General features: G+C 43.3%; 1 protein-coding gene across 1 annotated transcript in view; it reads right to left on the bottom strand.

The window, feature by feature from the left end:
* Window positions 1-26066, bottom strand: part of LAMA3 (laminin subunit alpha 3) — a 469061-nt gene that overhangs the window by 43890 nt on the left and 399105 nt on the right. The window contains 10 exon segments of the mRNA XM_029591143.1: window positions 513-629; window positions 10701-10800; window positions 11723-11863; window positions 13427-13585; window positions 14151-14267; window positions 15328-15524; window positions 21735-21846; window positions 21961-22071; window positions 24373-24524; window positions 24776-24814. Coding sequence (XP_029447003.1) covers window positions 513-629; window positions 10701-10800; window positions 11723-11863; window positions 13427-13585; window positions 14151-14267; window positions 15328-15524; window positions 21735-21846; window positions 21961-22071; window positions 24373-24524; window positions 24776-24814 — 1245 coding nt within the window.

The raw sequence follows: 26066 nt of genomic DNA, 5'->3' as shown, positions 1-26066 counted from the left end.
GTTAACTGAAGAATATGTCTGAGTAAGATAACCAAGAATACCCAGACTCCTCTGCTGTACTAGCCTGTCAATCCATTTTCTGCTGGCATTCCAGAGATGTAACTATCAGAGTCCTACCAATAGGCTTGTTAATATTAAAATAATCACTCTCTCACAAGGGTTCCAACTAGGAGTTACAAGTGTGCCAAGTGACTTCATCCCTCCAGCACAGGCTGATCTAGTCTTGGTCATACTCCAAGACGTTTTTAAGAGGTATTGGGGGGAGGGCATTTGGGCAGTAGTTGCCAGGCCCAAGAGGGGTAAAGGAGAAGGGTTCCATGTATGAGGTGGACTGGCCAGATTGAAAGGCAAAGGAGACCAGGAAAGGGCTGAAGAGACGGCTAACAGTGGAGGTGAAGGATCACAAAAGAGATGGGGTTGGAGCTAAGGGAGCAAGTGACAGGAACTGAGGAAGAGGACAGCCTGCGTGCAAAGGCTGAACGAACTGCCAAAACCACCAGGGACCTACTGACCTCTTTGTATCCTGTCAAGATCTTTTTGCGTAGTAGTAAGGTCCAACTGCATCCTATTCTTCTTGTCTTCTGCATCAGTCAGTTTGTCTTTTATTTCTTCAAGTTGTGGGTTAATAGCTAAAAAGAGTTACATTTGTTAATACATTTTTTTTCTATCACTTTTACAGGTTTTAAATGCTTAGGCACACAATACAGGTTTTGAGACTTAAACACAGGACTCTGAAGACTACTGCTCCTGCAAACAGCCAGGTACAACGTATAACAAAAGCATCAATATTTTTGATTTAAACAAAAGGACTGACATATCTGAGAACATGGTATACACAACACCAGATGTTTTAGAATAAGCATGAACATATGGGGGCCTGATTTTAAAAAGCATTTGCACACGTAAAACTGGGTTTTACATGTGCAAATGCACTGTACCTGTGTAAGTGGGCTTTTGAAAATGGCTACAATATAAGCCATTGAATTGTCCATAGGATATTCATGTGTAAGGGCACTTTACACGCATAAATTGCGTTTTAAAATGGCTTCATTGTTTATATTTACATGCATCACTGCTTTGAAAATTACCTACAAAGGCCTCATCACTGGAGAGAGCAGAAGGAGGTGAAGGAGAATCTGCCATTACCGCTTGTGACTGAGGAGCCCCGGGACTTGCGGCGGACGTTTCGCGGTTCTCGGACGAAATCCCCAGCTGTGCCTGCTGACGTCAGGGGGCGGACCCGGCGCCAGGAAGCAGGAAGGCCCATAAAACCGGGCTGTAAGATCGAATTAGCGAGAGAGCAGAAGGAGGTGAAGGAGAATCTGCCATTACCACTTGTGACTGAGGAGCCCCGGGACTTGCGGCGGACGTTTCGCGGTTCTCGGACGAAATCCCCAGCTGTGCCTGCTGACGTCAGGGGGCGGACCCGGCGCCAGGAAGCAGGAAGGCCCATAAAACCGGGCTGTAAGATCGAATTAGCGAGAGAGCAGAAGGAGGTGAAGGAGAATCTGCCATTACCGCTTGTGACTGAGGAGCCCCGGGACTTGCGGCGGACGTTTCGCGGTTCTCGGACGAAATCCCCAGCTGTGCCTGCTGACGTCAGGGGCGGACCCGGCGCCAGGAAGCAGGAAGGCCCATAAAAACCGGGCTGTTAACGGCGCGCAGTCGACGTAGGCGCGTCGCCAAAGCCGCGCGCGCCTGAGGGGCGCGCTCTTGGCTTTGCCTGGCTTCGCCTGGACTTCGCCGGATTCGACCGGAACATCACTGACAAAATGAGGTAAAGATAACTATTTGTTTCTTACTTAACTTCCTTCTCCGGAACATTGCGAAATACCATTGGCAAATACGATTGTGAAGTGATTTGGATTATCTGGTAAAAAGTTTCCTAAAATCTTGTCCCCCAATGCCTCCGAAGAGAAAAGGGAAAGTGAGGGTTTTTCCCCCTCTACCCCTACCCTCTCCAATTCTGCCAGATATAAGCCGCTTCATGATACTTCCTGGCCAAATAAAGGAAGGAACCGAAGAGCCTGGTGTGCTTGCTAGTCAGGGAGGACTGGCAAGCCTTGCAGAGGAGGCCTCCCTCAGTTTAAGCCCTAACACCGGTTTACCACCTGCGAAGAGGAATGGTAATGGGATATCAGGAGAAGCTTCTGTAGGTAGTTACAAAGAAGCTGTGGATGTCGAAGGTGCTGTAGGAGGATTAGAAGTGTTGTCCCCCCAGGAGGCTTTGGGGACCCAACTGACCATCAGGACATCCCCTATCCCATTAAACCGCCCCGAGGTGGTCACGTTAGACACTTTATGGGACATGATGGCGGGAGTGCTCAATAATCTGAAATGTCTGGAAAATAAGGTAGAGACAATGAATGTGGGAAATCAAAAAGATGTTTTACAAATTCATAAACAAATTAAAGAATCTGGTGAAAAGATTAAAAGTTTAGAATTGAATGAAAAGAAAAATCAGGATTTCCAAACAGCAATGGTGAAAGATAGAGATAGCATAACAAGGAGAGTTGAAAACCTCGAAAACAATTCCAAACGTTTAAACCTGAGATTTCTGAATTTCCCCAGGATAATGGGGGAATCTCCTTTAATTTCCCTTAAAAAGTTCTTAATTGAACGCTTGGGATTTGTATTAGAGGACTCTCCAGTAATAATTAACTGTTACTTTTTGCTAAAATCTAGGAACCAAGTGGTATTACCAACCGATCAAATGTTTCAAGGAAATTTGACGAATTTCTTAGAGGATTCTGATGCACAAGTAATTGACAGGGGTACATTGTTGGCAAATTTTTCATCTATAAATGAAATAAATTCTCTTATGAAAAAATATTTTGCCAAATTCCCTGTCAATTATTTTGGAAAGGATGTTAAGGTATTCCCAGATTTAGCAGCTCCCACACAACAAAGGCGGAAAGCCTTTTTAGGTTACCGCCAGGAGGTTATAGCTTTAGGCTTTGTTTTTGCCTTGAGATTTCCATGTAAATGTTTAATCTCGAGGCAGAATGAAGCCTTTATCTTTTTTGCTCCAGAACATTTAAAAAATTTTATAGAACAACGTAAGATCACAACCTCATCCCCTGTGCCTAACAATGATTAAAACATATCCAGGAAATGTATTTGCCCTAGATTGTTTAAAAGTTACCTAATATTCTCCCGGTAAATTCTGGTATTTTTGCACATCTCTCAAAGTTGAAAAATAAATGATAGGTAAGGTAAAGCAATGATTATGTTTTTCCTCTAAATTCTGAATATTTGTTCTCTACTTGTTAAAGAATGTGTATGCTAACCTGTACCTAATTATTGTGTAATTTAAATCATTAACTGTGATTTATTGTAAAAACTCATAAATAAATTAATTTAAAAAAAAAAAAAAAAAAAAAAAAAAAAAGGCCTCATCACTGAACATCCAAAGAACAAATGTAACTGTTTATAAAATCAAAAAATATATCATCTACCTAATCGCAATGAAGGATCAATGGCAGTGTTTAGTCCTGCCGTATGGGAGAGCCAGGATCAAGAATAACCTTGGTTCTCCTGCAGCTCTGACTAAGAGGAACAGTTTGTATCACAGTGGAACTTGGTCGGTGGGGAAAGGCTCTGAGGAGGAGGGATAGGTTTACCACTTTGATTTGAGAGAAACAGAGGGGCAGTGTCTGGACTTGTGACAAATGCATGGCGAATGCCACTGCTTACTGGCATTTCAATAAATTAGGGCGAGATGTGGAAATGCTCCTGGAGGAAGCAATTACATTTTAGACTGCAGCAGAGGGTGCTGCTCAGCTAGTCAGAGACAGTCTTGTCACTCACTACTCAGGACCCGCTGTCTTTTAGCTTGTATTAGTTTCTGCACCCATGAAAATGTGCTGTGAATCTTTCAAAGCCTTATGTGAGGCGGAGCCTAGTGCTCAGAACAGTGGGCTGACAGGCCAGGCTTTGAATCCTGCTTCTCCCACTGACACTTCTTGTGACCTTGGGCAAGCCACTTCATCCTACTTTCCCCTCCAGGGAAGGATCCTAGAAACTGTACCTGAATTTATAATTCACCTTGAGCTCAGATTTGGCAAAGCAATTCGGTCGAAAATCCATTTCCACTCAGATACCCGAGCTTCCCGAGCATCTAACAGGATGATCGCTTTTAATGTTATTTTTTTACTGAATCCCATCTCCCCGATGCTTCTGTTTCCAGTAGCAGGGTTATTATGCTGCAGCAAGTCAGCTCCAGCCTGCCTCGAAGGATATCCCTCTCCTGCCTGTCCACTAGGGGGGAAACTATGTCACCTACTCAGTTTATTAGCTCAACAGCTGCCACAGAGCTGCAGGGGTTCACTGGCACCCCACTGGGGTTTGATTTTTGAGCTTTGCCCTGTTACTAGTTTGGATTCTGGATTTTAATATACGTTTCTTTTTTTTTTTACGTGCTCCGTCATTTATTTATTTTATTTAAACATTTTTATATACCGACCTTCCTCACAAGATATCAAGTCGGTTTACAGTACAGAAAATAATTATCAGTACCTCAAATACATCTCCAATTGAATTACAATAAACAGAATCCAATATTCTAAAATCATAGCTACAATATAAAACCAATATCAAATTAAAATGCCTTGTTCCATGCGGTCTTTGGTAAACCATGTAAGATTTTGATTTAAAAACAGTGACATGACAACCATATGAGAATGTGACACAACACGGAGGAAACACACTGCTATGCCAATTCAAGTGAGAGGAAAGGTAGAGGAATGAGACGGTGAAACAATTGCTATATAAATGCAGTCCTTTTCCAAAACCTAGAAGGGATTAGGGGGCTCACTTGGGAGCATGGGTCAGAATGTGGCCTCAGTGCCAGGTTCGTCTCCCAACAGGGGAAAAAATAAAGTCGTTTAGGCCCTTAGGATATCTGGAGATCTTCTGCCGAGTCTCAATAAAAACAAAGACACCACCACCGAGCCGGAGTTTGGTAAAAAAATAAATTGTTTACTTGATTGCAGATAAAGATTCACAGAGGGCACACTTTGGAATAGTGCACGTCAATACAGAAAGGAAAAATCCAACCAATCACAGATGCGGTCACTGGTAAAATCTGGATTCCCTGGCAGTAGATACTCTTAATAAGGTACCTGCCCCTGAGCACTTCCCCCAAACTGGATGCTGACTCTTTCCCAGTAGAAAACTGGAGACTCATCATAATACACTTCAGAAACGTCTGTGCCAATGCTTTCCTTTAAGCAGCAGCTGTATGGGAATTTCTCCCTGTAAGACAGTCTTTCCTCTGACTGCTCAAAAAAGAAAATCTTTCTCCCAAACAGTGAGGAAATCTCTGCTAGACAGATGACCATAGGACTAACACCACTCTTTTAAACCTCTCCTCTGGTTGCTTGGAATATCTCAGAAGTCCACTCTTGGACTCCCAGATAAACCTCCCTGATCCGGAGAACCTGGGAATCTCACCCTCGGGTCAGGGCTTGCGCATTAGGCAGGGTAGGCGGTGGCCTAGGGTGCCAGAAGAGGCAGAGTAGCTGGTAATGGTGGTAGTTTTGAAAGAACGGATGAGATGAGAAGTGGCGCGAGTGAGGCATGGAGCTGGAGGGTGTTTTCCATTTTTGGCTATGTATTTCTTTGAGAAGTTGGGGTCATTTGTCGTGTGCAATCTGACAGAGAGAGAGAGAGAGAGATCACGTGATGACATCACTGCCTAGGGCGGCTGGATATCCTTCCACTGGCAGTGCCTTGGATCCAGCAGCCTCTCCTTCCAGATAGGAGACAGGAAGAAAGGAACTCTCTCATGAAAAAAAGAGGACCCCCCCCCTAATCAAGTGGGCTCATAAGTTCTATTAGACCATTCAATTCAGATCAACACCTCCCACTGAAAAGTGCCAGTCACACCACTACACTTTTATTCTCATTTACCTCATCTACCAGTGTCTGTGGATCCACTGACGTCAACAGTAAGGGAGGAGACTTTGGTGACCCCCCCCCCCCCTTACATAAATATGTACAGATAGTCATACTACTTTTGTTACAATTGCTGTAAGACTAACTCTTACAGTACCCTATTGCAGAGGTTCTCAACTAATCGGAGAAAGTTCTTTTTTACTCAACGTACAATTAAACTCTGGAATTTGTTGCCAGAGGATGTGGTTAGTGCAGTTAGTATAGCTGTGTTTAAAAAAGGATTGGATAAGTTCTTGGAGGAGAAGTCCATTACCTGCTATTAAGTTCACTTAGAGAATAGCCACTGCCATTAGCAATGGTTACATGGAATAGACTTAGTTTTTGGGTACTTGCCAGGTTCTTATGGCCTGGATTGGCCACTGTTGGAAACAGGATGCTGGGCTTGATGGACCCTTGCTCTGACCCAGTGTGGCATGTTCTTATGTTCTTAACCATTATATCAAGACACACTAGTGTGTCATCAAAAATTTGACATAGCAGGCCTAAGCTTTCTGTAGCAGCCAGAAGCGTCTGCTGCTTGAGGAGACAACGGAGTGGGGGGCCTGATACTTGAAAATCCCCATCACCGAGTCGGCTGCTTCCCCCCCCCCCCCTGGGAAATCACTGCCACCAGCCGCCCAGGCTGGGAACGTTGCAGGTATGCTGTATTCCCCACCCCCACCAGGGCTTATCTGAGTTTCAGTTTTTTCCTCTGAGGTTGCTGGTTTTTGGTCCTTTTCAAAATCATCCCCTAACTGCACAACTGGAAGTCCTCCTATTCTATAATAGGTGAGGGTCAGTCTGTGTTCTGCGCACGCAACAGAGTCGAGGGATTCTGCTAACTAGCAAGTGGGGTTCTGTGTAGGGATCTCTCGCGGTCTGGTTTATTTTGTTTTTCCAAAACAGGAAAGGTATTGTGCTCTGTATTTGCGGTGTTGTCCTTTCATTGGTGGGGGTAGCTGCTGTTCGAGTCCTGGGTCTTAGTGCTCTTATGGAATGGCAGACATGCTATGTAGCTTCTAAGTGTCTTTTTAAAAGGTTTTCATGTTATTTCCTGAAGTGACTGGCAGGGCAGGGGTTTTTAAGTATTCTTATCGAGGGGATACCAAAATTGGAATATAGTTTTTGTATGGCAAGTTGAAAGGGAAAGCTTCCTAACTCTGCTCTATTTAAAGTCCAGAAGAGGTCAGAACTTCTTGAAGTTGACAGTGAGATGCACAACAGCTTGTCTGTATTGAAAAAGTGTATATAGCATATCAGTCCCAGATTTTTCACTGACAAAGTAAACAAAAATTAAAACTTTTCTGAGAAATAATAAAATGTATTAACTATTTTTTACAAGTAGTTACTGAAATGAAAGAATCTTATCTTTTGCATCATTTTTAATAAAATATCTAGGATTTGTTTTAGCACAGCTGCTATACTTAGTGTGCTATATGTAGTGTGTAGTATGTCATGCACGTGAGCATCATTTGTCAGGTGTGATACATAAGATAAAAAAGACTGAGGGTCACTGCCCTGTTGAAAGGCAGCTAGTTTTGGGCCAGCATCCCACATCACTTTTGAAAACAGTTTTATATCCACAGTTTATTTTGACTGCAGCACAATGGTGTAATTGACTTTAATTCTAGCAAAAAAATTGAGGGAGTCTCTGAGAGTGGTGGCGTAATCTAATCAGAAATTCTTTTCTTCTGCCAATCCTGTGAAACAGACCATAAGAGGCAAATTCATCCAATCAGAAAGATCTTTTCTAATCTTTTGAACCAAGAATATAATTAACTTTAATTAGGTCTGGTAATTCAGGAATTAGTGCTATACTCTGGGATTTAAAACTTCATCTCACCACCATCTGAGGGTTTATGGAGGAGATTTAGTATAATTCATTCTGCATGCCCTACTAATGCTACTAGCTAGAGTGTGCAATGCAGCAGGAACAGAAACTTTATGATTAGTCAGGAACATGAGAACGTCATCAGCGTAGAGAGGTATTTTATGAGGAATTCTCCGATTCAAAAGGCCAGTTACTTATTGAGAACACCTAATCAAACTTGCCATGGGTTCAATAGTTAAATAAAAAAAAAGTAAGTATCTTTAAGAGTTTGGTGAAATTAGGTGAAAAACATCCATTTCTAATAATTCTAGCGTGGTGATTTTTATACAAAGCTCGTATCCATGAAATAAATCAAAACCAAAAGGTTTAAGCATGGCAAACAAAAAAGGCCATTGCACTGTCATAAGATTTTGTCAGCATCAAGGGATGCTGTTCTTCTCTTAGGGGGTCATTTCTTTTTTTTAAAGCTAGCGCATGCGAAAAGGGACATCTTAACTGATAGATGTTAGCCAGGTTCGTGCGTTAAGGAAATGGGATTGTAGGAGCTCTATTCAAACTTAACATTAGCCTTTAGACGACACAATGATATTAGGACGACAGACAAATACCTCACTGGAGCACCAGTCTCCCTAAATAATTACAAAATTTGCTGAAAATCTCAACAATTATTCTAAGATCTTGCATAGCAACAACAAAAAGAACCAGCAGTGAGGCACCAAATAGGCACAAGCCAGAGAGCAGAGCAGGAAAATGGTTATATTACCTGGTTCCCTTCCAGCGCCTCACAGAGAAGCAAGTGGTCTTATCCACCTCCCTCCTCCTCCTCAGCAGCAGCAATCAACCATACACTATACATTACAGCAAAGAAGTGTGGCGCTGCACTCACAGAATTGCTTAAAGAGCGAAAATGCAAAACAGTGAAAGTGACACACCAAAGAGGAAAACCCAAAAGCAGGAGCTGAACAAAACAGAAGATAGAAAGCTTATCAGCACACGGGCTTTTTTGCAAAGTGAGATGCCCTTTACTTGTGGAGGCTCTTAAGTAAAGAATAACTGCAGATCCGCCATCTTAGCAACTTTTCCACCTCGAGAACAGGGTAAGAGAATGGAAAAAAAAAAAAATCTCTCATAGCAGAGTCAGAAAAGCTCCCAAAACTGAAAGGGAAAACAGTCAATTCTTGAGTTGTTAGCCATTAGAGTCCGAATATAGTTTTCTGCATCCTTAAGTGCTTCAAAGCAGATCTCTCTCTGTTTCTCGACTTGAGCTAGGCAGGGATTTTGGGATCTAACTTCTCCCATTTCAATTCTTGAAATTCTTCCCTTTTCCTCTATAGATCAGAAGAGGAATCCTGAAACAGAAAGATCTTCTGTCCCAGACAAAGGACTTCTATTTTACATCATGCTGCACTGGGAATAAGACATTTGTCCTAAGAATTATGGATCCAGAGAATAATAGCTCATGGCCATCTGCCATCTTCTGGAACGGGACCAGTGATCTAGAAGCATGATCCATTTTTATTGCCCTTCTCTTGGCTGCTAAACTTAGGATCTCTTGTTAAATTCAGAGAAGAATTGAATTGGTTCATTTCCTTCAGCTTTTTCATGGAGCCCCACAATCTGCAAATTGCTCCTGTGGCTCCCTAGTTTCTAGGTCATTTCAAAAATCCAACAAAAAACGTTATATCTTCCTTCCAAACATGTCAGTTTTCTGGTTAGCAGTTGTTAAATAAACTCCAGTTTCACTTATCCTGCTTTCTGCTTTGTCTTGTCTCTCCATGCTGTCTTCTCTCTCTCTTTAATGAGCTGAGAAACTTCATTCACTACACAGTTTCAAGTTTTGTGTCCAAATTCTCCAAAATATGAGCCGGCAGCTTCTCCACAAGCTTTTGGATTGCTTCCAAAGCATCTACAGTTAGTGGTGCTTTCAATGTTCTACCCCTGCAGCCAGTCCTCTATCAAGCTCGCATTCTCTGCTGCTGCCAGTTCTGGACTTGTTCTTTTAGGTTTACTAGCTTGATCTGCCCACATTGCTGGAATGGATCTATTACCCATTTCTTTGGACATTTCAGTAATGAAGATCACCACTTAAAGCAGCATACATTTGGCCAAAGAGCTGCTTATGCACATACAAGTAAATTTTAAATGGGCTACGCATGTAAATTTTGGGGTTTACGCGTATGGCCGGGCCTTGCGCTTGCCACACGCATTTTACAACAGGCCCGGCCACACGCGTAAACCCTGTTACGCGCCAAAGTGCCGGGCCTCTCCAAAGGGGCAGGCTGGGGGGCGGAGCCTAGACGGGGAGGGGAGGGCCAGGGAAGCCCGCGCAGGCAGCCAGCCGGTGTGTGGAGATTACTTCTACTCCAGAGGGGCAGTAAGTACCAAAATAAAAATTTGGGGTTATGTTAGGTTCAGGAGGCGGGGAGGAGAGAGGAAAAGGGAGGAAGGTTAGGCGGGGGGGGGGGGGTAAGGAAGTTTCCTCCTAGTCCGCTCCTTAAATGGAGTGGACTAGGAAGAACTGGGAAAAAGGCCAATCGCGTGGCCGTTCGTAATTGGAAAATTCCCTCCCTGCGTGTGCGAGTCACGGGCCGCCTGCACATGCGCGCGGCCATTGGACTTTATAACATGTGCTTGCTAGCACGTTATAAAAGCGGCACACGCATGTGCGCGTGCCGGGAACCGCATACTCACATGGACACAGGCTGCTTTTAAAATCAACCCCTTACTGCACAAATGGAAGTCCTCCTACTTACATATTTTTATGCCTAATCTTGTGCACTATGAGGCAAGAGCGTTGTAAGATCTAGAATATCTTACTTATTTCTCTGTGTCCTACAATGGCGTTATATAAAACAATAAAAACGTGTGCGACTGCTACAAGGCTACGAGAAAGCAATATTTCAATATGGCGTTGCTTTGGTTTCCACCTTACTTTGTAACGTCTTTCGTGCTTTCTTGGCTTCATCCAGCAACTTAGCAGAGTCAGCATTTACAGTCTTGGCTTTTCCAGGCAGATCTTCTCTCTCTACGGTCTGAAAATAAAGAATGAAAGGTTAAGCCTTGTGAAAGGTCAGAAGGGCCCGAGTGCTCTTAAAATGCTGGTCGACGGCAATAAAGCTGCTTGAACCCTCCCCGTATTGGACTTCACACAAACTTGCTGGGGACATTGGGACATCACTGCCTGCCCTCTGAGATTCTTGGTGGCAGTGACAGTGGAAAGGGCAGGTCTGTGGGGTTGGCCGACAGAAGATGGAAAGAGGACCTAGCACTTATACCTAAAGAACAATAGGTTTTTATTTGTTTGTTATTCTTTTTTCTTTTTTCAGCATTACTATGATTTGATGACAGAGAGCCCCTTTGCTTACATGAGGAAAATCTCATAACATGAGACATAGGGAAAATAGTTAAAATTCAGTTAAAAGCCCCCATCCTTGAAGGTCATGTTGAGGATGAGGCAAGCTGAACAACCAGCTTGTCACTTCATTAACGCCTTTATAGGAGTATTTCATTTATTTACTTATTTTAAAGTGTTTATATACCGCCTTTACAATGGCTTGGTCAAAACGGTTTACAAACATAAAATATAAATATGAAATCAATAAAAATAAAAGGAAGAAAAAATTACAAAAAAAATTTCGTTTTCCAAAGCGTTTATGCTTTGGAAAACGCAGTTTTGTGTGTGTGCAAAAGGGCTTTTTGAAAATCAGCTCGGGAATTGTACTCGTAATGTCGCCTCCTTTTTTTTATGCCGCCTGCGGGATGGGCTCTGCCGGCCGCCCCACGCCTCTCCTTTGGCTGCCGGCAGGATGATCTCCGCTGGTGGCTTCAGGCCCCTCTCTCTTTTGCTGCTGGCAGGACGGGCCCCACCAGATGTTGGCAGGGTCTTTGCAGACCTCCCCTCCCCCCAACTAGTTAATCTAGCGGAAGCAGCAGCCTTGGCTATGTCACGCTTACCTTTAGGGCAGAACTGGCTGCACCGGCTGCTTTGTTGGCTGCTTCCTCTGCTGCTTTGACGGCATTAACGATGTTCTCGTAGGCCGTAGCTGCATCCATTGCGCAGCGCACCAGCTCATCACTGCTAGTGTTTTCTTAATTCTGCACAATTGAACAAAGAAACGTAGCTAGAAGTACTGCAAGGCAAGTGTATCAAACAAAGCCTTCCTAGTTTCTTCTGCAATGATTTTTCAAGTACTTGTAAGCATCGTAGTTTATAGGAATACTGAAATGTTTGTCAGCTAATCCTAGAAATTACAATAATATTAATTTAACAGAACAGATTTTTTTTTTTACTCTAGACCAGAGTCTCCCAAACCTGTCCTGGAGGATTCCCAGTCAGTCAGGTTTTCAGGATATCCACAATGAAAGCGCATGAGATAAAATTTGCATGCTATGGAAGCAGTGCTTGCAAATTTATCTCTTGCATATTCATAGTGGATATCCTGAAAACCTGACTGGCTGGGGGGTCCTCCGGACAGGTTTGGGAGCCTCTGGTCTAGATGATACAATCACAGATAACAAAGAGCAGTGCTGCAAACCTATTCGCTCAAAACGCCAAAAATCACAAAAGGTATCGCCAAATTTTCTTTCCATAATGCTCTTCACCTTTAGCCAAACTGATCATATGAAATAAATTTTTGTGGAAAAACGGGACCGCATCAGCAAGCCTTTGACGACGTGCTCAGAAAATGATTTCACAACTACCATAAGATTTATTATAAGGGCATATTTGAACATTGATACAAATATCCATACAATTATTATGTTTAAGAACATCGGATGGTGTATCATTTTGGCAAAATAATTTCTGACGGGCTGCAAATGATTGAAAAGACTTGACGGCTCAGTGAGGTTACTGAGCACGCCGTCAAAGGCTTGCTGATGCGGTCCCGTTTTTCCACAAAAATTTATTTCATATGATCAGTTTGGCTAAAAGGTGAAGAGCATTTTGGAAAGAAAATTTGGTGATACCTTTTGTGATTTTTGGCTAGATGATATAATGTCAGAGTAAAGCAGGTATAGGAATGGCTGCAATGCTACTGGCTGCTTGCACAGTGATGCTATGCAATCTTGGTTGCGATGCACCAAATCAATTGTCTGGGAGAGGTCTGGCCCTGCAATACATTTTCTGAATTCAGGGGTGACCTTTGGAGTTCAGTGATTTGAGTCATCCTGACCTAGAAGTGCCACCCCCTGAGACGCTCTCAGCCTCAGTAGTCAGTAGAGTGTGAGATGCTGAAGATGGGTGTCGGCCGCATGGGAGGCGATTTTGCCGGGAGGACAGAAACATTTGAGGGGCGGACAGTTTCCTCGCTCCCAACTCTGTGCACGACCCTGGCTCAGCTCACTCTGAACACATCTCACTAGTAGTCACCCGAAACAGGATGTAGTTCTGGGGATGCAATGAATTAAAGTCTTAAAAGTAATGCGCTGTTTCTGGAGTGCAGGCCATTTCATGGAATAAGCCTCCCTTTATTTCATTTGGAAAGAGAAATGAGGGCGCTGTGAAACTCAGGTGAACCCTTTCCAGTGCTCACTGTATGTCCAAGCACAGTTAAGGTGCATCGTTCTGCCCAGACACCTGTAACGTGGTGGCGCTCAGTCTACGTTCTGTGAACAAACAGATTCTGCTTTAACACATACGTGCAGAGCGAGAGGCACTTACTCATCCAGTTGATTTGCCAGGTCCTGCAATGACTTGGCATGCTTCTCCGCCAACACCACAAGAGGCTCCTTGCTCGCAGACTGGGAGAGTTTCTTCACCTTATCACTCAGCTCCTGTTTTGCTCCATCTAACTGAGCAGCTAGCTTTTCATATTCCTGGGTTGTGAAGAAAAGGAATCCTGTTTGATTCGTGCACATTAGGACCAAACTATCATGCTCCAAATTCAGGTCTGTTTTTTTTTTTTTATGTGGGGGTAGGGGGAGGGGGAGAGCCGAGGGATTTGCCTGCATAGCAGAATGAGTCTTCTCATGGCTTTTTCTGATATCAATGAACCCTGCTGGTCAGATACAAGCAGTCAAGCGCTGCAATCATCAAGAGCCAGCTAAGGCCCCAGTAAGTGGGCGTTTGCTGCCTCAAAGGCAAGGTGACACCTTCTGTGATGTGCGGCAGCCACCGGCGAACACTGTGTTCAAAGATGATTTTTTTTTTCCTTGTCAGTTTTTCATCCCTCCCCCCCCCTACTGTAGTCATGACCATCGCAAGCATTTGCTTCTACACACTGCATGGCTTCAGCTCCTGCCAAGCAAGAGTTTGGGAACGAAAATCTCTCCTCCCTGAGGAGCTCTGCAGGAGCTAATGGGGGAAGCTGTTTAGGTCGCCTTAAACACATACCAGACATTTCAGTTGCTTGAATTCATAGCATAACTTGTTCTCACGCACCTCTTTGCTCTTCTCCAGTAAGTGGAACAGGCTGTTTGTCTGCGTAAGGGTGGCTTCGGCGGCCACGAGATGATCGGCAACATCCTCCTGTTGTTTATTCATATCTCTGATTCTTTTCTGAAACAAAATTTTGCGGTTTTTACTTTCTTTCTTTCTTTCTAGACTCTTATATGCCGTCGTTTGGAACATTCCATCACAACGGTTCACAATTAAGAAAAATAAAAATAGAAACGGTAAAACTGTAAAATAATAATAAAATGTAATACAATATAGTAACAATAATAAATTAAATAAGTAAAAAATATACAGCCAGCTAACTAAGTCATTAGATTTCCTAAAAGATGTTAAGGATAAAACTAATACTAGTAAAATCATTTTAAGATTTTACTAGCATTAGTAATTATTGAGCTACTTTGCATGTTATCGGCTTAAAAATATCATTCCATACCAGGGCACGAGAATCTTACTGACTGCAGAGGTTAATGATACAAACAGATTCACACCCTCCTTTTACCGCACGTCTTGTCTGTGATAATGCTTACGTGGGACAAACCCACACGATACCACAAACAAAACTGCTACCCTGGAAAAAAAAAACATGAGGCTTAGAACTGTTCCAGACAGGTAAAACTGTTGCACTCGCTCTCAGGTTTGCAGAGTCAACTGAAGAAGAAAGCTGCCTCACCATGTCTTAATTATATCCTTAGGAAATGCTCTCCTTCCCCTCCCCCCCATCAGACTTGAGGTTTTGGCTCATTAACCCATGTTTTTGCAGGTACTGTGATGGTTTGGATAGCACAGAGCAGGCAGCTGCACTGCTCATTTCTGCTGCCTACTGAAACCAGTGGCTCGGTCGGGGAGATGCTCTAGCATAAAGGTGGCTGTAGAGCAAGACAAAGTCACCCTGCTTACAACAAGAATGACAACTGATTCACAAACGATAGGACAGTCCATTAACACAGCTAAAATTCTTTAGTCCCATAAATTGCTTTGAAAACTGACCTCTTATTTTGCCATTTTGTCCCTGTAAAAAAGTCCTCATTGGAGAATACGGTACATTACAAGGTTTTCTAGCAGGTTCTCAAGCACCATAGACTCCAATACACCTAACAATCCTTGCACACGTCCCATGTGCCTTACTTTCTATGCTGTTGTTCTGCAGTACATATAAAATTACCTTGTAATCGTCTAACAGGATTGCATTGTCTCTGTTCATGTTATTAGCCTGCTCAGTTTGTTTAGAGGCGTCAGTCAGGGCTTCCCGAAGGTCACTGATTTTGGAGTTGTACTCATTTAATGAGTCTCTCAGACTTTTAACAATGGCCTTGTTCTGATTGTGGTTCTTTTGCAGTTCATTCCTTACACGGTTTAGTACTGTGGTAATAGGAAAAAAAAAAAAAAAAAAAAAAAGAAGTGTCAGATAGAATTTCTTAAAAGAAGTCAATTAAATTGCACTCTTCTTAGGACGAGAGTTTAAATTTGCTCTCCTCAGAGAGGGTAACTTTCCAACAGTATCCATTCAGGCCGATGCAATATTGGCTTGCGTAAAAACGGGCACTCATGATTGAGTGCCCACAATTCTAAGGTGCACCCAGCCACCTCTCCTGGGCACAAGATGCATTATTTAAACAAGGAGTCTTGCTAAAAAGTTGACGCTAGGGAAAATTGTGCATCCCTAATGCCTCCTCAGCATTGTGCGCCCAGGAGAAGTGGCTGTCAGTGCAGGCTGGGAAAATGGACGCGCAATACAAACATCCGTTTTCATTGCTACCGGCACAAGATACGTGCACAAGATACACTGCCTGGACCATCTATCTTGTGCATCTATATTGGGCGGCCAAATTCTTTTTTCTTCAAGACTTTTTTTTACTTCAGTCTGCTTTCTGTGTTTCCTTCTACTTAGTATCAGGAACCACAGAAAGCAGGAATTTTTCTTTTTCCAGTGAGCCCTTGAGCGTGGCATACTCTTTATGCCAGCCTGGGGCTGGCATAAAATTTGCCACATTGCAATGGGCACACTGGCTGCTCGTGAAATGTTTTGAATCGCATGGATTTGCTAATAGTGCTCATCTACATGGAATTTACATGTGATGAGCACTATTATCTACTCCATCGATTAGATACGCGTCTTGGATGTGCTAATCCCAGTATTGCATCAGGAGTTATGGACGCACGTCCAAAATGCACGTTCAATCGTGTGTTAAGCCATGCACTGGCCACAGCAATTGGTATTGCATCTTCCCGATAGTGCTAAACACCTAACAGAGTAATTTCACAGCAAACTTGCACAGTAAGTTCTCACTTAGAAAATAGTTGGGTAATTGCCCTAGCCATGCGCACATATTGACTCGCGTAAAGTTCCATCTCTTTGAAGGGTGTAAATTATGTCCAAAGACTTACATGCATGCTCTGTAAAACCAAAAAGCTTGCATGCACACACCTACTCTCCCACTCCGACACCTCCCCTCAATGCACGTAAAACCAGAGTTACACACGCGCTTTCACCTGCACTGACCCTGGGTTAATTTTCCAACAGCCAGGCCTGTGCACAAGGCCAGGATTCATAAGACATGGACATGGATTTGAAAATTGCCCCTGGAAAGCTAAATGCCAGCTTCACTCCCTAGCACCAGATGAGGCCTTTTGCAAGCACAGACGCAAGCCCATCTCAAACTGTCCTCCACGAGTCAAGAGCCTGACAGACAAGACATACAAGCTCTGAAGAGGAAAAGCAGCCAACTCTTACTCGATCTAGCCTCCTCGTTCTCGACCTCGGCATCCCTTCGCTGTTTGTCCAGCTTCAGTTTTCGCATCTCTTTTATCATCCGATCTGCTTCTGCCATCTTCTTTACAATGTCAGAGGGTTAAAAAGTTGCCATTGGTAGCACCTGTCATCTCTTCCATCAGAACTGGAAGGGGAAGAAAAAAAAACCACATTTTACCTGAAAGACAGCACCCAGCTCTGCACAAAGAAATGGGGTTTTACATACATATGACAAAATATACACATGTAAACATTTGTGTATGTGCCTGTGAGCATTCATATATATATATATAAATAAGTAAGTACATAAAGTATACATATACACAATGTATTTATATATGAAAATGTGTTTATGCATATTTATAATGTATATATGTGTGTATATATATATATATAGAGAGAGTGTGTATGTATATAGACACACACATTATTCTATATGATAAAGTGACTTTTTTTGTTCAGGATATTTGAGGGGAACACCCATTTTCTCATTTTTTCCTCACTTGACGATCTGGTATAAGGCAATTGGGTTCTGTTGGCAAGGAAGCTAAGATGTGAAAAAAGCTTAAGATCTTTTTTTTTTTTGTAATTCATTTAAGTAAAAAACACAAAGAACACTTTAGCCAAGAATACCCTTCTTCCCCTAGAAGACCATAGCAAAGCTTTTATGCTACTATCTACCCGTAATGTCGCATTTCCAGAAGTGCAATAAAGTCAACTGGGATGTGCATCATAATCTTTTAATGCACACCCTGTCCCATTAGTATTAGGCATTCCTTCCAGGCACTTGACAATAGGGATATGTATTTGTCGTAATGAATGAGCCTCTTTTTGATTCATTTCAAATTAACCGAAAAAGAAGGGAACAAAATGAAATTGTTTTTTTTTTGTTGTTTTCAGCAAATAGTAAACACTGTTTGCAAATAGCGTGCACGTTTTTACAAAGAGTATACGCTATTTGTAATAGCGTATAATAAGAAAATACAAAAAATAAAAGCCTTAACAAGAAATTTCCCCGCAAACCCCCAGAACAAATAAAAAATGAACAAATTAGAATATTGTAATGATATATATATATATATATATATATATACTCTTGTTATATATATATTATAGCTTATATGGTAGTCTTTGCATCCAACCCTGAAGTAGCAATCTGATTGTATGCATAGACTACAATAGCATACACGTGGCTGGTTCAGAGGTCTAGTGGAAGGCCCAGGTTTGGGAGCAACTTCAGAACTTCATTTGTAGGAGCATGAAGAAAGCAAACACCATCAACAATTTTCCATGGTGTCGGGTAGTAAGGAATAGCAAAACCTTCGCATCTGCCATTGAACAGCATTAAAACTTCAGAATAAACACATTGCTCCTTTGTCACCATAAGAAGTGCTGTGAGGCAGACTTTTTTTTTTTTTTTTTTACAGAGGATTAATCTTTTTGCTTTGGCCATGGTTGTAATGTTATCATAAGTGCAATGGAGATCAGGTGACAGGATGTTCATGCCCAATATTGCACGGGTTCTCAATCTTAACCATCATCCTCCAACTCGCAGCTGAGACCTTACATTGACCTTAGCCAAAAAGTGTCTGGAGGAGGATCAGGCTGGCTGACTAGGATGGTGACTGAGGCTAGCAAACAAAAATCTTGCCATTCCCTAGAGCTCTTGCAATTTATTCTCAGAATCCTAATCAGCTGGGAGAAAAGGGGGTGGCATGAAATCTGTGGCAAAGATTAGCATTGTTATTTCCTTCACCCTACTCCCTAAAATAAAAAATACTGTACATAAGGCTGTTTAAGCTTTCACCATACATTAAAGTGAGGAACGTTCCAGCAATGGGAGGTTCCAGGGGTGTAGAGTATTTTTAATTGATTTTACTGGCCCCTCCTTATAAGGGTGGGTCTCTGTCTAAAAGTTATAGGAGTGTCTTGTGAGGCACTTGGGGCAGTAAGGGAGAGACTGTAAGTGGTTGTGGCTCTGCAGGGCTCCTAGAAATGAAAGGCTGGTTTGCCTGCTGTGGTAGTCTGTTAGGGCAGTGGATCTCAACCTTTTTTCTTTCGGGACACACCTGATGGATAGTTTCCACGTGTGTGACACACTGAACACAAGACAGTCCATAAAAGCTTACCCACCCCCATCCCCGACCCTCAGCAATGGGTATAAAGCAGAACTAGAACATTCCCGTACAAAAAAGATATTTGGGTGTTATCTCAATAACAGCAACACAAACTCCTCTACTACCAGGCGCAATAGCCCTACTTATAAAAACACAGCAGCTCACCACCAATGCAAGTCCTATTGAGACAACACAACAAATAAGGTGAGGTATTTTACCTAGCCTACATGCTAGTTAAATATCTCACCTCAGTCAGACACACAAGAAGTCGACCTTCACCAAGTACAGAAAGACCACAAATTATTAAATATGAGACAAACTGGCAATGGAAACTCAAAAAAAGCCCACTCTGCATGCAGTTACAAAACTGGAGAAATGGAAACAGAAATTATAGCACCTAACACAGTCCCAGGATCTTGCAATAATTGCACACAACTAATCTGAACCAAAGTTACACCTGCATTATTGGCATGCACTCAAATTGAACAACCCTAGCTATAAAAACGGCACAAACTACAAATATAAAACCAGGCCCCTAACTAACACCAATACACCTCCCATTAGGAAACCCAGAAAAAAGCCTAAGCTGTTATATATAGATCCCCACACCGAAATAATTGTAAACCTATATGAATTAATGTTTCCAAACAGCTGATGAACCAGAACATCTAACAATTACAAACTCTTAAAATTATTAAAATTCTTCAAACACCAATAAAATATTCAGAACAGCAGACACATCACATAATACCCAATAATTAAAATGGCAATCAAGAAAAATGAACTTAAGTCACTTTTACTTACTCTCTCCAGCAGTTCTCCTACTCCTTTCCCTTGGAAGCCACACCAGAAGCAGCAGTAGTTGCTGCTGAAGCTGTCCTTACCCTTAGGGACCACAGCCAGTCTTCTCTCTCACACACACACACTCACACCAGTCACACCCTCAGGACCAGTTTCTTTCTCTCACATACCAATCATCTCCCTGACCAGTCTTTTTCTCACACATACACACAAACGTCACCTCTCTGACCAGTCTCTCTCTCAATCACATACAGGCTTTCAATCACACACGCTCTATTTCACTTACACACAAGAGCTCTCAACCACACACATGTTCTATATCACTTACAAACAGGCTCAATCACACACATGCCCCTTCTCTCTCTCACAGGCACAGCCAGCCAGAAACATGCTCCATCTCTGTCTCGCACATACACACAGAAGCACCCTCCCTCACTCACACTGACATACACAAGCAGCCTCCCTGTTTCACATATACACCACACACACACACACAAAAGCATCCTCCCTGTCTCACATATACACCACACACACACACACAGAAGCACCCTTCCTCACACTGACATACACAAGCAGCCTCCCTGTCTCACATATACACCACACACACACACACAGAAGCACCCTCCCTCACACTGGCATACACAAGCAGCCTCCCTGTCTCACATATACACCACACACACACACACACAGAAGCACCCTCCCTCACACTGGCATACACAAGCAGCCTCCCTGTCTCACATATACACCACACACACACACACAGAAGCACCCTCCCTCACACTGACATACACAAGCACCCTCCCTGTCTCACATATACACCACACACACACACACACAGAAGCATCCTCCCTGTTTCATATACACATCACACACACACACTGAAGCACCCTTCTGATGTCAAATACACAGACAATAGCCCCCAGTTGAACAGCTCATCTTCGGCCCTGCCAGCCTGTTCTCAGGCGGCAGTGGCTAACAGCTCTGATCTTCGGTTCTTCGATCCTGCCAGCCTGGTCTCCAGCGGCAGCCATCAGTGCCAATTTTCGGGTCTTCGGCCCCATAGCCTGGTGTCTGGCGGCAGCCAGCAGTGCCAATCTTCGTTTCTTTGGTCCCGTGATATGGTCTCAGCGGTAAGCAGTTCCGGTCTTCGGCTCCGCTGGCTACGAGTAGCATGCGACACACCTGCTGGTGCGTGGTGACAATGGTTTGTCAAGACAGGTTGAGAATCGCTGTGTTAGGGGAGTGGGTTTCACTCCTTCAGCCAGTGGGAGTAAGTTCCAGGAGGGTGGCTGAGAGCAGCACCTAGCAGGGCGAATATTCCCAGACCTTAAGGCTAGAAATCTGCCCCTGCTTCAGTGTTTACCAGCGAGTTATTTGAGAACACCTTTTCTAAATGATAGAAGAGGATTTCAAGTTCCATTTGGAGGTCTTAAGGAAGAAACAGCCCATAGGGAACAGAGGAGGACCTATTTCCTGCACTTGGTACTCAAGCAGCCTGAGAAATTGAGTTCTTCTGATTTGATTTTTTTTTCTCTAACTGACTGAGACAGTCTATCATTTGAATCCTGTGTGAAGAACTATTTTCCTACTGTTCTAGTTGATTTTTACTACTGTAAAGTGTTAGTTTCTTTGGGAGCACAACACTTGATGTGTGGCCTTATTTATTGTAAGACGGTGGGTGTGATCCCTCCCACCCTTGGGCTTCACAAATTTGCTGCCCACCATGGAAAAAATCCTGATCTGGAGCTGCTGCCGGGGTTTCCTCAACCTCTACAGCATCTAAAGATGGCGCCTTGCCTACGTCTGGAAGAGCCTGGAAAAATGGGGGGGTTGAAAAGTCCTGAATGCTCTAAAAATGTAAAGAAAAAAAAAAAAGAAAAAAAAAGTTTCACAAATCCTTACCACGAATATTCTTTACTAGTGTTTCTATCTTCAAAATCAGACTCTTAGCATTTTTGTTCGTCTGACCGGCATTATTATGGAATGCCTGCGCTTTCCTGGAATTCTTTTCAGCCTGGAGAGAAGACAAAAAAAATAAAATAGAGTTTGGTACCTCGCGATCATGGGGTAAGCTAAACGCTCAAACCCAAAGCAAATGCTTTCAAATGATTTCCCCTTAAGAAGTCACCTTTTCCTGGAGTGCTTTCACATCCTGATTAAGATTGATCAAGTCTGTCTCCATCTCGTTCACCTTTGAGCTCTGGCGTAAAACGGTCACATGGTACCTGGCTAGCTGGGGCTGAAAGGAAAACAAACCAGTCCTTTAGTCAATCCCCTGCCTTATCCCGGGCAAAACTACAATAAGAGCGAACGGATTCAAAAAATGGTCTGCGCAGGGAGGTGGAGGGGGGTGCAGAGTCTCGGGGCCTCGTGCGTTTGCCTGCAGAACCATCTCTTTCTGTCCGAGTAATGTACCAGTTTTAGAGGGAGAAAAAAATAAATAAATCAAACAGCCCACGAAGGATAAAGTTTGCGAGTACTTTTTACCCCCACAACTTAGCTCAAATTTTCAAATTGGATTTATGGGCATACGTCCGCTTTGAAAATGCACCGGTACAGACAGAACCGGTGCCAACATGCACGCAAGTGAGTTATGTTTGATGGGGAGCAGGCATCACTTTGCACGTGGATATTTACACACACACACACACACTTTCAAAATCAAAAGTATGGGCTTAAATCAGATCCCCGCCACCCCCAAGGAACTCCTCTTTGTAGTGGCATGTAAAAAAAAAAAAAAAAAAGAAAAAGAAAAGAAAACCGCATTTGCGCACGACCGCTCTGATAATGTCTAAAAGGCCATTTACATGCACAAAACCGGGACGTGTCTGCTCTCAGTCCGTGACCAGCTATGTGCAAACGGTCCACACAAACCCAGGAGGTGTTTGGAAATGGGGTAAATGGCCAACATACTCACTTTCCAGCTTTTCCTGTCAGGGCAAAAGGAAAATTAAACTAAAGGGAGGGGAGGTATTCGAAATGAATTTGCATCCCTTCTGCTGCATGCTTCAATATTTAATCACCACACAGATTGATAGTATCTGCTTGGAAATAGTGCTATTTGCGGCCCTTACAGTCTAATTCAAGGTGCTTGCCATGAAAAGGGGCACAGCGGGCACAGGGGCCTCTTTGGCTGTTGTAAGTCACATGATTCCGGCGCCCGCTGAACGTGCACTCTTTGCCCTGGTTATCAGGGAAATGGCAGCTTCGGAGAGCACGACCTGGAAAGGGCCTCTGCGGTCGCAATGCGTTTCGGGCTGAACTTTCCAAAGGGTTTACGCCCATAAAGCTTGGCTTTATGCAGAAAGATGGCTTTTTGAAAAATCACCCGGGGTGGGGTGTGTGTGTGTGTGTGTGTGTGTGCGTGTAAAAGTGTGCACAAAAGCAATGCCACAGTACTATTATGTGCCCTAGAGAGAAGAGTTCCGAAGAGGGGGAGGGGTGTTGGGGGCGGGGAAACCATTTATGTGCACAATTGATTTTTGAAAGCATGCCTGTAAATCTACATGTTAAGTTGCAGGAGTGAATATGTGCGTGCTAAAGGATTCTGCGCGCAGCCACTAACGTTCAAAAGGAGTCTGTTATAAAAGTCCTGTCCTCAGGCTGTCATAAAAAAAAAAAACCTTCTTACAACCAAACACACATTACGGGGTGAATTTTCAAAAGATTTAGGCATATAAATCCGGAACTTACGTGTTTAGGCAGCATGTAAATGTGTAAGTAGTATTTTGCAAAAGTCTGAAGTACACGCGCACCAGCAGTGTTGCATACAAATGGTTTAAGGAAAAAAAAAGGGGTGGGGGAATGATGTAGAGGTGTTCTTGGAGGGGGTCGGAGGTCTGCGCACAAGTTGCTATTTGTAAGTGGCAGGGGCGCATACATTACCAAACGTCTCTGTACAGTCTGGCACCTACTAATTGACTCAGGCAATTAAAAAATCGCACTTGTCCTCTGTCTGTAATTTTTGGGTGGGAGATCTGGCTGAACTGGTGGGAGTTCAGGGATGTCTAGGTGAACTGGTGGAGGGTATCAGCGAACTGGTGATGCCAAGTACCCACGCACAAGTATTTTCAGGCGTGGAGTACACACGTTCTTTATAATGGTGTTTCCCAACCTTCTCCTGGAGGCACAGCTAGCCAGTCAGGTTTTCAGAATTGCCACAAACAAATATGCATGAAATAGATTTGCCTACTCTGAGTCTCCAATGTATGCAAATCCATCTAATGCATATTCATTATAGACATCTTGAAAACCAGATCAGCTAGATGTGCCTACAAGAGAGGACTGGGAAACACTGCTTTATAAAATACCTGATTTTGCGTTATAATCTGGATAGAGAAAGTTTGCATGTTCCGGCATTATAAATAAAGACATGCACCGAAACATATTAGTATTTTCGGGGCAGAAACGTGCAGTATTTTATAAACTGTGTGGCTCCTACCAGCACAAACCTCCATGGGCCCACTTATGCATGCAAATGGTGCATTGCAGAAAGTTGGGCTGTAAAGTTGCACATTTTTTTTTTTAAAAGTTCATTTACCTTTAAGTCATTAACACGCCTTTCCAGATATTTCATTTGCCCTAATGCATGGGAGCTGAAGTTGGCACTGTGTAGTTGAGACTTAATCAGATGCAGCTCGTCACCCATCGTGCCCAAATCCATCAGCAAAGTTCTTACACAACTATCACAATCTGTAGGCAAAATACAAGCACAAAAGAAAGAAAGTGAATATTTCCTAGTACATTTTATGGACCAACCAGCTTACTGGAAATAAGTATATTCTAACAGTTTTACAAACAGTAGTCTGCCACACGCTTACAGCTTAGGTGTAGCAAATCTACCAAAAGGGTCTTAATTTGGGAAGGATAGACCTATCAAAATCCTTAAGTTATCAATAAGAGCCCAGCTGTGGAAATCTGCCATAACCAATGTTATTACTCACGGTCACAATCCTGATCGCTTGGTCCTTCGTCGAAACACTCTGGAATCAGACAGAAATGGAGAACATGTCATTAAACCCGTATCGGCTTTTTCCCCACATTAACAACGTCAGCATGTTATGGGGTAAACATTCAATGAGGTGCCTAAGCAGCAATGTGCATGTGTCCTTTCCAGCCCTCACAAACCTGCTCCATTTCCAAACGACAAGATACCCGCGCACATTGGGCCTGCATCTCTGCTTGCTAGGCAGCTACAAGCCCACTTGTAGCTGCATTCTCATTTCTTGGTGAGAAATGAGAATGTAAATTATATGTACCAATGGCCTGCTTACCGCGTGTGTGCCTTTCTGAAAATGAAATGGAGGTATGTATTTCCCCAACACCTCCCGAGAACATCTTTTTTTTCACCTGGAAGTTTCCTTCTGCTCCTCAGGGGCTCCCAACTCAATTTAGGATGCAGCAGCATAAGCCTACATTCACAACAACCCAGGAATTTTCCCCTCCAACTTAACGTTTAGTCCAGTCATCGCAGCGACCGTCCGCTGCCAGAGGCCATGTACTAGGGCTCCTTCTGTAACCCTGCAATCACGGGCCCTGAATCTGCCCACTAGGTGGTACCATTGCAGAATGATTATAACTCTCCCCCCCCCCCATCCACCCACACACACACACAGTAGGGATTGTGAACACAGCATCCCCAGCCTCAGCCGACATGGGGGTGGAAGACCTGAGTTGGGAACCAATAGCCCTGCTACTGAACGATCTGAAATGGGCTGAAACACTAAGTGAAGAATCATCATTCCCTGTCATTTAATTCCGAGACAACCGGCACACCCTTCCTGGCAGTCATGTCAATGCTTCTATCAAGGTGATGAAAATCCATTTGTGCAGATTCAGTCAATGTACCCACATACTTCCTTGGGAGTGAGTTTGCATGTTAAACCAGTATATGCACATGTAAGTAGCATGTGTATGTGTATATGCTATTGTATAAACCTCAAGAGTATGCGTGCACTTGCATTATGGCGCGCATATTTTACCGGGGGGATGGGGTTCAGAAATATGTGCTATTTTAAAAGCGGGACATGCGTTATATGTTGCTGAACTTGTCTGCACATTTTCACACTCGCAACTGAAATCAGACATGCTTTTTGTGTGGAAGCTCTGGGTGATGTAGTGGGAGTTCAAAGTGAAGCGCTAGAGGGTTTAGTTGAACTGGGGAAGCACTGGGTGAACTGGTGCAGGTACTGGCAATCTGGTGAGTCCAAGTATGCATGCAAGTATTTTCAGAAT

This window comes from Rhinatrema bivittatum, chromosome 2 (assembly GCF_901001135.1).
Source record: "Rhinatrema bivittatum chromosome 2, aRhiBiv1.1, whole genome shotgun sequence".
Lineage (NCBI taxonomy): Eukaryota > Metazoa > Chordata > Amphibia > Gymnophiona > Rhinatrematidae > Rhinatrema > Rhinatrema bivittatum.
The sequence above is the reverse complement of the archived record's forward strand: the minus strand, read 5'-3'. Positions and strand labels throughout refer to the sequence as shown.